The sequence below is a fragment of the Lissotriton vulgaris genome, chromosome 2_1, assembly GCF_964263255.1.
Source record: "Lissotriton vulgaris chromosome 2_1, aLisVul1.2, whole genome shotgun sequence".
NCBI classification, from domain to species: domain Eukaryota; kingdom Metazoa; phylum Chordata; class Amphibia; order Caudata; family Salamandridae; genus Lissotriton; species Lissotriton vulgaris.
This window is the reverse complement of record NC_141687.1, coordinates 543739049-543753036: the sequence shown is the minus strand read 5'-3', so window position 1 is coordinate 543753036 and position 13988 is coordinate 543739049. Positions and strand designations below refer to the sequence as shown.

The 13988-nt window shown below is 44.3% G+C and overlaps 1 protein-coding gene across 1 annotated transcript in view; it reads left to right on the top strand.

Moving 5' to 3' along the window:
- PTTG1IP (PTTG1 interacting protein) overlaps positions 1–13988 on the top strand; it is a 273566-nt gene that overhangs the window by 101405 nt on the left and 158173 nt on the right. The window contains exon 3 of the mRNA XM_086955516.1: positions 7530–7638. Within this exon, the coding sequence (XP_086811642.1) occupies positions 7530–7638 (109 nt within the window). The remainder of the gene's footprint in view (positions 1–7529; positions 7639–13988) is intronic.

Below are 13988 nucleotides of genomic sequence, written 5' to 3'. Positions count from 1 at the left end.
AAGGGATACGTCCTCCCAGTCCATATGTGACTAATTCTGACCTATAAGTATGCCATCTAGAGATTCATTATAACTGCAAGGGGAAAGTGGGATCCCGTGCCAAACCTAAGTACCACTCAAATAGGAGCAGGGAAGAAAAAACTCCCTTTAAAAAAAAATATAACTCTCACTCACTAGTAATGGCGGAGCGGGACCGGCCCGGAGCACAAAGAACAGTCAGCCCGGCAGAGCGCCAGAGCCGGAGCGGAGTACAACGGGAGTCGGGCCGCACAAAGAGCCGGAAACCGGCCAAGAAGCCGAGCGGAGCGGGGCCGGAAAGAGGGTGCACAGTCGGTGAAAGAGGTGAAACCCGGAACGGAGACCAGGGGGAGGGGAGTCTGCGGGGAGCGGGCCTGGCTGAGACAACAGGAAAGCACCCGGAACGGAGACCAGGGGGAGGGGAGTCTGCGGGGAGCGGGCCTGGCTGAGACAACAGGAAAGCACCCGGAACGGAGACCAGGGGGAGGGGAGTCTGCGGGGAGCGGGCCTGGCTGAGACAACAGGAAAGCACGGTCACCAGCGGGAGGGGGGCGGGAACGGGGACGGGAGACGCTGCGAGCAGGAGAGGGGGTGGGAACAGCGGGAAATTAAAGCAAGCACTCACCTGGACTTCTTCCGGGTGCCTTCAATGCCGGACCGGATTCGGGGGCGTTCCCGGCTTTCGGCTGACGTCGCGTGACGTCGGCAAAAGCCAAAGAATCTCGGGAACGCCCCCGTGTCTCCTCCGGCATTGACGGACAGGCCCCTCGTCCAATGGCTAGGCTCCATTTATGGAGCCAGCCAATGAATGACGAGGGCCGACCCAAACCCACACTACAGTTCTCATTAGGTTTTTGCCTGCGCAAAAAAGATGCGCAGAGCGCATCTTTTTGGCGAGGCAAAACCTAATAAAGGGATAATGTTTTTGTTATTTGTATGCAGTACCTGGGCATTCTGCGAAAGGGTTTGCTGGTCGCCTGCTCCATTTAGCCTGCTGAAGGACGTCACTACGATGTTCTGCTCCCCTCCTGCACAACATCATCACTCCCCATTTCATGAGGTGAAAAGAATCGTCATTGCGTCACCTTTAAAGAAACGTGTGTCTTCAAAATAAAGCCACACAGCACACGCGGCTGACATGGAGGGGGAGTGTGGGGGGGTAAATATATATATTTTTTAAACTTACCTTCCCGGGTCCCGCGATGTCGAGGCTCATGGCTGGGTCCCGTTTTCCTGCTCAACAGGAAGCAGGCAGCCTCCCTCCCCTATGGCAAGCCAATCACAACACTGCAATAGCAATACCATTTTAGGTTTGTGCTTCTCGCACTGCGAGAAAGCAGTGGGGCGAAGCCCCTCCGCCCTAATGGGGGAGCCGCCCCGGAGTCTGAACTACCCAAACTCTGGCAGAGCTTTACCAAGCACCACAACTCGGGCGACTTACTCAAACACTGCTAGAATATCCCCAAGCTCTCCACCATAGGCGATCAACCCAAACACTGCTAGAATATCTCCCAGCTTTGCAACATAGGCAAAGTACCCAAACACTGCTAGAATATCCCAAAGCTCTACTCCACAGGCGATGTACCCAAACACCGCTAGAATATCTCCCGGCTTTGCGACATAGCCAAAGTACCCAAACACTGCTACAATATACCCCAGCTCTACCAGACACAGAACCCAAACAAGAATGGAACCAGCTGAGGTAAACAGTCAGTACAAAAACAGTGCCCACACATTTTTAAGGCAGGCGCAGGACCAGTGGTCACACAACCCAGAACATGCTAAAAGCACACACAAGAACAGCACCAACATAAGGAAAGAGCAAAAACAGTAAATGTAGTCTCACAAGCATCTTACGCTCAAATACATGAGCACTGCAAGGATAGGCTCAATAATACTTCAGAAGAGTCATACTATAGCAGACCAAACATGCAAACGCTGTTACCAAGGAGAGAACAAAAAGTTTGAAATACACGTCTCTTCCGATTCCCTGAAAACACAAACACAACACTTGTGAACCCATCTAAAGAACTGGAAAACTATAGAGAGCCCGATAAAATCACCTAACTGTCTAATCAGACCCTTCCCAAGTAGATGCCATGCTCAATGCATGTTGTTTCTTTCAGTTATTGTTGCAGCCTAACTGTGAGCCAGCTTCTGTCCTGCCGGAGACGCTTTTTATCTGTCAGATAGGTGGAAAAGAGCTGATTTCTCACTGCTAGTTGGCCTGTGGCCTGCCTCCTGTCACCTCAGTGGCTCGCCCACTCCACTCCGGTATTGATGCCTTGTATTCTGATTGCTTTAATAACTGAAATGGAGGCATAAGTGGCTTTGCAGGGGAGGCTGATGCCTAGCAAGGGACTACCCCCTCTGAGACCTGTGCTACCATCGCCCACCTGATCTGCAGGGAAATCACATCTCCGCCATAGACGTGAGCCACTCTAATTGACGGCTCTCAAATGCCATCCACCGGGAATAGGGGAGGGGTGCTTGTGAGAGCAATGGTGGGTCGAAGGGTGATTTACCAAAGATGTCTTCATCGCTTGCCACCCACCTAAAGTTGATGGTCTTACACTCCCACTCGAAGTGAACATATATATACAACAGTGCGTGGACTGCGAAGCGCAGCACACCAATTGGCCAAGTACTTCCTGCATGCCGACTGGAAGGCCCGGAACATCTTCTGCCTCTGTCGACCGCCTCAGAAAGTTTAGCGGATTTTCAGAAGAAATACAAAAGTTTCTCATCGGATCATCTATTCCTTGAGGTGGAAGTTAAATGCAAGCTTTGGAGGCTTGGAGAGGAAAGTCAAGGGAGGGAGTTCTGGTGAATTAAACAACTGAGGGGTGAAGGAATGAAAGAAAAGAGAAATGAAAGAAAGAGCATGGAAAAGGAAGAAGAAGAGAACGAAAAGGGAGGAAGATAGCAATAATGGAACAAAGAAAGAACTAAGGAAGAAATGAAAGTCTAGGCTCAGCACCAATACTCTCAAAAATCTGTTGGAATGCTTACATCGTGAATCCTGACTCCGATGTAATTGCACAATACTACTGTAAGTGAAACATTTGCGTGCTGTTTAGGTCTCGGCTAGTGTAGGCTGGACTTGCGCAGTCTCGCTGCCAAGATTTTATGTTTTCTGGTAGGGAGGTAAACTAGCTAGCTCTTCTCTATTGGTTGGCTTCCTAAAGGGCAGCCAGCCATTGGAGAAAAGATTTGCCTGTCACTCTAAGCTCCGTCTGTTTCGGATTGAGGGGCGTGTTTTTTCCTATCCTGTCTCTCCGTGACGTCTTCAGGAAAAAACACGCCGCCCCATCACGCTGCCTGCACGCCAAAGTCGGCTCTACATTGGTGTTCCTTATTAACCAATCAGTGGCCCTATTAGCGCATGCAGGCACCGTGAGCAGACACACTGTTCCACTCTGCCCGCGTTCTCCTCTCTACACTGCTGGGCGTGCGGTGAGGAGCCACGCCATTTCCGCCGTCTCCCCTTCATCCCCATTCCCCCCCCTTCTCCCCGCAGAGGGAAGCTGCTGAAGCGGGACTGGTTAATTGATTCCTCTCGGGTGGCTGGGGTGCTAATTATCTGCTCCTCTCTTCGCCTCCTCTCCCCCACCCCTCTTCTCACCTCTCTCCTTCTCGGCTCTTCCCCTCCTGTTCCGGACCGTGCTCTCCCTGCCTGCAGCTGGGCTCTGTGTGCTCCTCTCGTCGCCTCCTCTCCCCCACCCCTCTTCTCACCTCAGGCTGCTCAAACAGACAGTATTAACAACAGTGGGCAAGCCGCTCCCCCCTGCCCTCGAGTAACACCGCCCATTCTAACTTCTGCTTTCTCGCCGTGCGAGAAGGCAGAAACAAATGGTAGTTATTACGGAAATAACTACCATTTGTTTCTGCCTTCTCGCACGGCGAGAAAGCAGTGGGGCGGCGCCCAAACGCCCCCATGGACGATCCGCCACTGAAACCTTCGGTGAAGGAGGGTTGAGCGCCCTCCTGGACACCAGGCGCGTGCTATAGAAAACATATGAATACCTGATGCTTGGGCGGGGGCGGGAGGTCTGTAAGTGATAGTGGAGCAGGGGAGTGTTGGTGTCACTGAAAACATGCACCCGGGAGGAGGGCACACAGGTCCCATTGTTGTGGCGTCGAGCCCATTCTGTTAGGCGGATTAAATCTGAAAGTTTGGCCGGCTCCTCCAGGGCCATCCCTCTGCCCCCTGCCACTCACCTTGGCCATTCATCCCGGGCTCCCCTGTTATCTGCCCCCCTCCTCTCGGATGGCAACAGCTGGCCTCCTTCGTGGCCTTGGAATCTCCCTGCAAACAAGGCTGATGCCAATGCGCGCAGGACCCGAGGGGCTGTCCCAGTGTCCCCTGACTCTGCACACTAAACAACTGACCCTGAGCTTTATTCCTCTTTATTCGCGTGGATTGGTGGGCATCGAGCGCGGGCCGCAGGTGCAGGCCTCGCCCACAGTGAGTTATAAAGAAGATGGGTAAAGAGAGGGAAGTTTAATAAGGCGTCCCTGGTGTCCTGGGCTGGTTGAGGGCTCTCAGGGGGACCGAGACGATAGGGCCGATTCTGTGCCTGGCACCTCATTAAACGCCCTCTCCCAGGAACCACTCGACAGGTGGCGAAGAGAGGGCTGCGAAGATTCAGCCACATGAGACCCAACTACAGATGGTGGCTTTACGGGGACAGATGGCGTCACTGGGGACCCCAGGACAGGTGGGGGCACAAGAGCCTCAGACAAAGATGGGGACCTCGTAGACAAAGGTTGGGACCCCAGACAACGAGACTATGGTGCTTGCACAAGTGACCCCGACGCAGGTGGTGATGCCAGCCACTGAGGAGCCGATTGTGATGCCAGGGGGGCATCCGCACATGGGTGCCTCAGAGACAAAGCAACAGATGGTTGCCCTCCAAATCCAACCATAGATCAGGAAATCGGGGGCACAGCAAAGTCTTGCACTACCATAGCCCTACCGCAGACAAGCAGTCCTGGGCCATGCAAGTGCAATTTAAGATTGTATATGCTTCTGTTTAAAAATGGAGTCCTACACCAGTAAGTGAATGTTGGAGGACTGGGTGTGAGCTTCATCGCCATTAAGCTGCTCAGGCCTAGTGGTGTAGGTTTTCTACTCAATTTGAGAACACACTGTGCTGTTTATGGCTCTTCTATATTTGGCCTCTGCATATGTTGTGGGACATTTGCTGGTGCACTGGTTGAGAAATATAATTTGTCCACTGCTTACCCTCATATGCTGTTCATGCTCTATGGTGTGCACAAGAGATGGCCATTGAATGGTAATTTCAACATGGCTGATGTACCTATTTCATGAATCCTGACCCTGTCAATCCACCATAAGCAAATTTGAAAGAATCCTTCACTGCAGAGAAAACAATATAATTGACTTGAAGCGTGCTTAAAAGTGATCATTGATCATAGGCCCAAATAAAGTTCCACATACATGCTTCAGACAACCTGTCCAGTAGAGTACCACAACTTTGAAAAATGTTTGGTACAGTGGGAAACCTTGAAATGTAAGACAGTTCAGTTTTAACCAAAGAAGCCTTGAATATGCTCCTCCAGTCATTCCAAGCCGGCTGAGTGAAGAATATCCAAACCAAACTACAAGACATGAAAGAAGTTTTTAGGTCTGTTTTATAGAAATCAAGAAAAACCTGTTACAGCTAGGGAAAACATGATGAATAGTGAATGATAAACATCCTCTATGTGCAATGAAGTATAATGATTGACACAGAGAAATAGAATTGTCCTGCAGTGCAATCCAAATGAAAAACATTTTAAAAGTGCAACAATTTCAAAAACTGAATACAAAATGATATACATGTCAGCTATATGAAAGGATAGTGAGAGAAGACGTTATATTCTTCTTGCAAACTATATTTTGACAAATCTTGCATATAAAAGGAGAAGAAGTTAGTGGTGTAGAACAATCTCACAGAGCAGGGCACACAGCAACAGTTAAAGAACCAAATAAGTTTGAATGTAGCCTTCTAGCCCACAGTGTTCACTGAGTGAAGTAAGAATAGTCCCACTACGTTTTCGAGAGAGCAGTGTTGCTAATCCTGCAAATTATTTCTCAATCCATACTGATTAAATGTAAATAAAATCTGTGATATAGGCCCTCAACAAACGCTATATTCATTTTAGATGTCTATATCTTAATCTGCCTCAAAGTAACTGGAATTAAATGCATGGAAAAGTTTCCCTGAGAGCACAAGATACCAAATATACATAATAATCACTGGATTAACCACTAACCTTAGTTTCTGGAGCACGTGGTGCCCAGCGTAAAACACTTCAAAGACTGTTCAGGGTTAGTAAGCCCTATATAAATCTTTTTACGGTTGCACTCAGGAAGGCATTCATTTCTAGATGAGAGAACCTATCCGGGGGGAAGCAGGACAAACTAGAACAATGAGCAGATTAGACACATGAACAGCAGTTGACTCCAATGGCAGGGATTATATTTACTCCCCATGTGCATAAATTGTGTCCTAGAACCAACCACTGACTAGCCTTTTCCTTAATCATTCCTTGATGCAAAAAAGAGAGAATTTAATCTACCGTGAAAACAGGCTACACTCCTTTATTGGAAGAGTAAATGATTTGAAGAGTAAGACTAAACCTAGAAGGAGTCTGTGTATTTTTGAATTTAGAGGATAAGGTTGATCATATGTAAATGCAAGGGTATTGAAGAATATTTTCAACACAATCAAAGTAAGCATATCTTACAGGAGACCGTCTGTTATGCCCTAAAAGCTGTAGGCAACAGTTGTTGACTTTTCGGAAGATGACCGTGGCCAAAGAACAGGCAGGTACTCTACACTCCAAAGTGTTCAAAGATCACTGTTCAACCTAAAACAAACCTTTTAAGAAAAACAAATCTAGGCTGATAGCTTTAAGTCTCTGAGATAGAATTCTAAGAACAGTAAACAATATATAAATTCAGCTAAGGGGGGTGATGGCAGAAACGTTTATAAATTAAAACGAGATCTAGAAGCATTTTGGGACTTCTATCAAATAACATATGCAGTAGGGATAGCGGTAGTTAGATCAGGAAGTTTCGAGCAACCAAAGGTAATAGTGAACAATCTTCTTTGATCCAAGGCCAATGGGAGCCTAGAGTTTCAAGACATCTTGCATTATTTCCATTTGGTAGAGTGATACACAGAATAAAAGTATGTATGTATTTTGATTTTTAGTTGGTCTCTGTGAGCCAGTTATTAATCACTGTTAATATTCTACAACTTGAGGTTTAAAAACTGCAATATTAGCTGCATCATGCAGCACTTCGCTGACGGGACCTGGACAGTGTGACGTCAGAGGCACTATCCCTATCTAAAGTGTTAGTATGTGTATTGTTTGCTAACTTTACATACAACAAATCTCTCCTTTTCCCAACCTAAAACAATTTTATTTCACTGGTAAGGATGTAAGTTTAGTTGTCTTCAAATTTAACAGTCTATGTTTTGTTCCTCTTACTTCAGTGTCTTTGGTGCAGTACCTCGAATGAATGCAAGGAGTATCCAGTAAAAAAGATATTGCCACCTAGCTCCCTCTGCAAACTGAGCGCAGCACGTTGGGGAGTTTGCTGGGGTAAGTTTCTAGTCTGAGCCTAAGGAGTTTAACTGAGAGATCTTATTTATTTCTCCTCCTTCTCTTACTTGTCTTTATCTAAATCACATGGTTGTTCATCTGAAATGTCCTGGATGGGGACATTTTAACAAAACACATCAGAAATAGAATACTTTAGCTTTCTTTACATGTAGTCTAAATTCTAGATGGTCTAACTTGACTTGTAGGTTAAACAGCTGCTGACTAACATTCTATTTTGGCGGAATTAAATGGTTTAGTCAAAGGTAAAATACTTTATACAAGGTAAGTTAGTCCTGAAAGTATATTTACTCTTACCATTCTTTATTCAATCCCATCTTTTTGTTTTTGGCTGCTTTTCCACTGCAATTTTTTTAATTCATATAATTCAGACTCCAACCAAGAGGAAGAAATATTTTTGCTATCATTTATCCTTATTAGCTAATCTGTCAATCATTTACATTGGATAAAGTTTTAATATGTTAATAATGAATTCCGACTTTCATTGAGCTGTCCCACTTTCAGTTAGTATTTAAATAAATTACTTAGTTTTCAAACTCTTTTTGGAAACTGAACCTCGATTGGAGGTCTCCACTAGGAGTTGTGTTCATCAGTGATTTTAAGAACCACAAAAAGAGGGAAGTGATCAGCTGCAATATTTGAGAATTTATTGCACAAGTAAAAAAAGGAAAGTCCACTGACATGGCGATTAAATGAACTGGGTAAGGGTTTACATTCTTGTAAAGGTCTGCCTGTACAAACTCTCCCATTTAGTGCCACCAGATGGTTACCAGAGATTATTCTAGTCAATGAAAATGCCATCATATAGTTTTCTTAATGTCATAATTTTCCATTGGGATACTTTTCTCTCAAAACTGGGTTCTGCTGCCCCTGAAAGTCTTAAAAGGTACTAGCTATCCACTGTCAAAGGTACTAGTAACCAGACCAACGACAGACACGCAACTCCTAGTTAACCGCAGCATAACGACTCCTTCAGCAACAATGGATTGCATTACTTGACTTGACCATAGAGGGTCCAACCTTAAGATGTACATATGAAGCCTGCTGACCAACCAAGAAAAGGTGCATCACAAACAGTAATAAGATCTGATTCCACCTAATCCCCTCCATTAGGGTAATCTTTTATTACAAAAGGTAACCATCTCAGCCCTACTAAGAGATACAGGAATATGAAATGTCCAACCTACTGCGAAGAGATACTCCTTCGGGAGTCGATTCTAGCGCATTACAAACCCACAATTAATGTGAAGGTAAAGTTATTAGTCGATCAAATTCACTGGTGTGAGGATTTAACTTTTACTTGCCTTGCTTTATTTTTGACCAGACACCTTTTTTTTTTTTTTTTTTTTTTTTTTTAAGGACTGCAACTCGCTTTTGCACAAAACAATGACTAGATGGTCATAAATAAGCCCATATGGCTGTCCAGTAACTATTCATAACACAGTGATCCATTAATGTTTACTCTTAACTCCTGTTTTTTGTGTAACATGCAGAATTAAAGAGCGTAAGTGTGGGATGATCCTTATTTTAAAATAAAACACACAGCATTAGAAAGAACAAAGTCTAAAATGTTTTTAATGCAAAAATAGCAGGCAAAACCGCAAATAATCTAGAGAAAATTGTCATTTGAAATGACCAGAGCTCACTCCCAAAATGGCCAGCTGAAGCATGTAATGATAAAATGCATGCACATTTTAATGTTTGATACATTTTACCTTCAGTAGAAGTTTAGAAAGCATAAACATGTGACAGAAACTTGTTACATAAGCCAAACGTATCTAATAAACAGGTGCCATGATCGTCTTCTGGTGAAAGTTCCAGGCGTACTTGAAACTTAGATCCAAGTACATGAATGCACTGCTGAATTGATTAAGTTCCTACAATTAAGCATCTAGTTGCCGACATCAAAAGCGAGGCTACATTTAACTACAAGATACAAGAATTGTGCACATGTACTACTTTGAATACAATGGCTTCTATGTCTTCTAAAGTCATGAAACTTAACAAACATATAAAGGCTAAAGGGCTCTTCAGATTCATAAGAAATCACCGTCCAAATTTGATATTATAATATATTAGTCCACATTGTGAAAGCAATAGGAATTCAAGATTATGCTTTCAGACTTACTTCCTTGTCCATAACAGAACATTAACTTTCCTTTATGTTAGCTAAGAAAATGTACATTCTATGTCCAGAGCAGTGGTGAGGATTGTGCGGTTTCAAAGCTTCCTCCGCAGCAGTGCTGCTAAATATTGAATTCAGTTTACAATAATAGTTGAGCCCAGTGTCCTTCAATTTACATCCCAACAAAAATTCTTGTACAGCATAGAGCCTGTGACAGAGTGGGCTATGCCAGGCTCTGCATTACTCACCTCACAATAATGAATGCTTGTACTGTCTGCAGTATCTCTGTACCCCCATCAGTTGCCTCCAGAAGGACATGAGGGAACTGAATAAGGCTCACCTTTACTTCCCTTACAGTGTCCTCCTTGGTCAAAGAAATTTCCCTCTTACAAACTGCCCTGGTTACCCCTCGCTCTGCCACGGAAAATAGCAACAAAAGCATTGTTGGTATTTATTGAAACTGCCTGTGTAGAAATCTTCATTCTTCAAGGGACACAAGCTTGAGAGAGGCCAGCTGTGTGCCTCCTGTACCAGACGTTCTGTTCAAAACTACTCAGACTGAAGATCTTAACTGAAATCTGTGCTCTACCAGTGCATTCAGACTGATCTTAAACTTTGGCAGTTGTATGACAAAAGGATTGCCGAAAATCCAACACTGTGCTATTGGTCCAGGTTCTAAAGAGGCAAGCTTTGCAAACTTTGTGTGTTTCTGAGAAGCAAAGGTCTTTGCTGCACCAAAACAGTGTAGTATGTGTATCCAGCACGCAATTTGGACCCAGCTCGAAAGGGTGTCCGGGTTCGACATAGAACCTGCATCTTCAGCATTCTCATCCGTTGGCTGAATTGCATTGTGTAGTATTGAGCATGCTGTGAGATTAAAAGGTACTTTATTTTCTTAAAATACCAGCATTGTGCTGGACATTGAAGTTATTGTGTCTGTTGGTTTATTGTTCAGTTCTGAGCTTTTGTCCCCATGGTACCTCTGCAAAAAAGCCCACTACTCCTTGCCTCTGCTAGTCTGAGATTTAAGTGTGGAACGGTTGTAGTACTTGGCCCACTTTACATAGCCATAACCTAATGTGGAAAGGTGCTAACTTGGCACGATTTGCATAGCCATAGTAGAGACACCATTGGTAAACTACCTTAACCTCCACATTTGGGCCCAGTAGCCCTGTGGCGCCGAGCAGGGCCTGACAATGGGTGGCAACATTGGGAAAAGACTTTGCAGTTTCCCCAATGGTTGTGACCTCTTGATTGTTGTAAGTGCATAAAGGATTATGTATCGTTTCCTTGATATATGTTTGAGAATGGACTAATCTATCCTTCAGATTGCTCGATCTTCAAAATGACACGCTGTGATTGGTTCTTGTTCACCAGCTTATTCTGTGTGGATTTCAGATAGGTTCTCTTGGGCAAAGAAAAGCACATCAATGCAGAATAGGACTTTGTTCAGGTGGCTAGGTCTCTGCATTAAGATCTGCTAGAAGCTGCCAAAGACGCAGCCTCCAGAGGGATTGAGGGCCCATTTCACCATGGCAAAGGCTGTTGCCACTGCATTGACATACAGAGTGTCTTTGATATTTGTCAGACCGTAACGTGGGAATCAATGCACACATTCATGAAGCTTGCCAGCTAGGTTCAACATGGACAGCATTTTAGCCGTTCAGTCCTGCAGGACATTTTGTTCTGAAGCATTCCACAGAGACCCCACCCAAGGAGGTACTGATTTGGTATCTATTCCAAAGGTTAGGAATCTGCGGTTAGAAGTATCCATCAGAACAGTGTTTCCATGCGACAATTTTTAGTGGGTTGTGAAAGTCCAAGCAATAAATAAATATGCCTTTAAATTCTGTATTTAGCTTGACATATTTGCTTCACTTAAGACAACAGTCCTACATCAGGTGATGTCTTCTGACAAAGTCTTGCTTATTTGTTTTAATGTGGGGACTGGTGTTTACAAATTTCCTTTAACTTTGTAGTCAGAGAAAGAAACTGTATACACTCTTCAGTTAGGAACGCAAAAAAGAAACACATTTGTTTGTAATTCTGACGTGTGATGGAAGCAAAGGTTTTAATAGGTCCAAAACAAATGAAGACACTTTACTTGGCAACACATAATGATAAATATTCACTGAACCCCGATTTCCACCTATTATCATTTTGGTGCAATATAGTTTTATCTCTAAATCTGTACGTCTGTGCTGATTTAGTGCCCATTTCAATACAAAAAGTGCTGCCTGTAATGACATTCACTACCACGCGATGCTTTAGTTACATTAAAAAACTCATCCTCCTCATGTCCATTAAAGCTAAGTTGGTCACAGAAGTCTGCAGCTTTAAAAAGTGGGTTGTGGTTCTAAAAAGGTTGGAAAGCACTGTATCAGAAAAACAAGTATACCTTCAGTAACACTCCTTCTGGTGGATACTGTATCTAACCACAGATTCTTCCTCACCCTCCCACCTCCCCTGTTCTGTGGAATGGCCCCCTTTCCATCTAAAAAATGTCACACTTGCACTGATAATTGATTTGAGGGTTCGGCATCCGAGGGCATGAACCGTATCGAGAAAGAAACTGACATGCTTGCACTTGTGTGGCACTTAAATACAGCTTTAGCCATCACTTCCAGGGTGGAGCCACACTGTGCAATCTTACCAGCATTCAGGCTGTGCTGAAAAATCTTATGGATCCAGTATGGCAGCTGGGAATATGCTAAAGGTGAGAAATCTGCAGTTCGATGGAGTATCCACCCGAAAGAGCATTAGGTAAATAATTCATAAAAAACAAAAATGTTCTTTATATTTTTCATAGGCAATACTGTAGACAAATAACATGCCATGGTTGCATTTCCACAGTACTATTCACTTAGTCTAGAAATTACCTTTAAGAATGACTTCAGGTCCAGTGTTCGTGTTGTTGAAAAAGTCAAAGCTTAATTAGTGTTTAACAGTTTAATCGGGCATCATTACCAAAACCTAGAAATGTAGTCTACCTGAAACGATCCACCTCAACTCAGTTCCCACTCCTCTTCTTCATCCAGCTACCCATTTCTTCTAAAAGAATATTGAGATAATTAACACACACAATCCCTTTTGTAATCTTAGAGGTCCATTCAATCAGTCCCCCAAATGACACACTGATGTTTCCTGAAAATGTTATCCACATTCGTTAGTGTAGATTAGGTAAATCATTTTAGGTAGCTTATCTGTCTTGGGGTCAATGGCCCTGAGTATTGGTTCCCAGTTGGACACCAATCTAGTTCTAGGCACACCACTGATCGAGACAGTTAGAGTACATCGCAACTCTGGCAAATCTATACAAGTCCATTTTCCACATGCTAAGATCTGGGGCTACTGGAGATCACATGCTCTCTGCTATTTTTCGTTTAGAAAACATTAATGCTAGTTCTATGAAATTGTTGTTTGATCTGCTGGCTTTAGGCGGTGAGAAAAGGCACAGCAAGCATACTTTAGGTGACCCCAGATCACATTTGCCTGCCCATTCCACAGCATAATAATCTCAGATCTCCAGTGTATGAGAACCACTCGTGACTAGACCATGTGACCAAAGGCAGCATCCAGGCTGCAACAAGGGCATACAAGCATCGCATCTGGATATATTCCCTGCAGACACACTTGCAGACGCTGGAGTGTCAGGCATGTACTGTAAACATAATTAAATTGTACAAGACAAACATTTGTTGAAATCTGACCTACATGTTGTAGGGCATGGGCCATTCAGAGTCGATGGTTTCCGCCACGAAGTCCTCATCCCATTTTGCTCACAAGGAGGCTTGACATTTGGATCTTTTAGCCATAATGCCTTATATGCTGCTGTAATGAAATGTCGACCATTCCCCTATACACTGAGGTTGCATCAGCTACTGGTTCCCTTCCTCCATGTGAGCGTATGGCCATGGTTAGTGCTGCAAAAACAAATAAAAAAGTGCATTAGGTCATATGCAAGTGTTAGCTCCTCAAAGACCATAAGGATGCCAGAGTCCTATAGTTTATCAAGCAAGATTATTGCTGCCCTGGACCATAGTTAGCTAGCCATGATTTGCGCAGCCAGTGGAAATCTCTGAAGCACGCCAACCGAAGAGAAGTAACTTGTACATCTGCCCTTGGTGAAAGCTTCTCCAGATGCCACTTAGATATTTTCCATTAGCTAGCTGTTCTCCTCTTCTGAGAGGACACACGTTTTAAAACA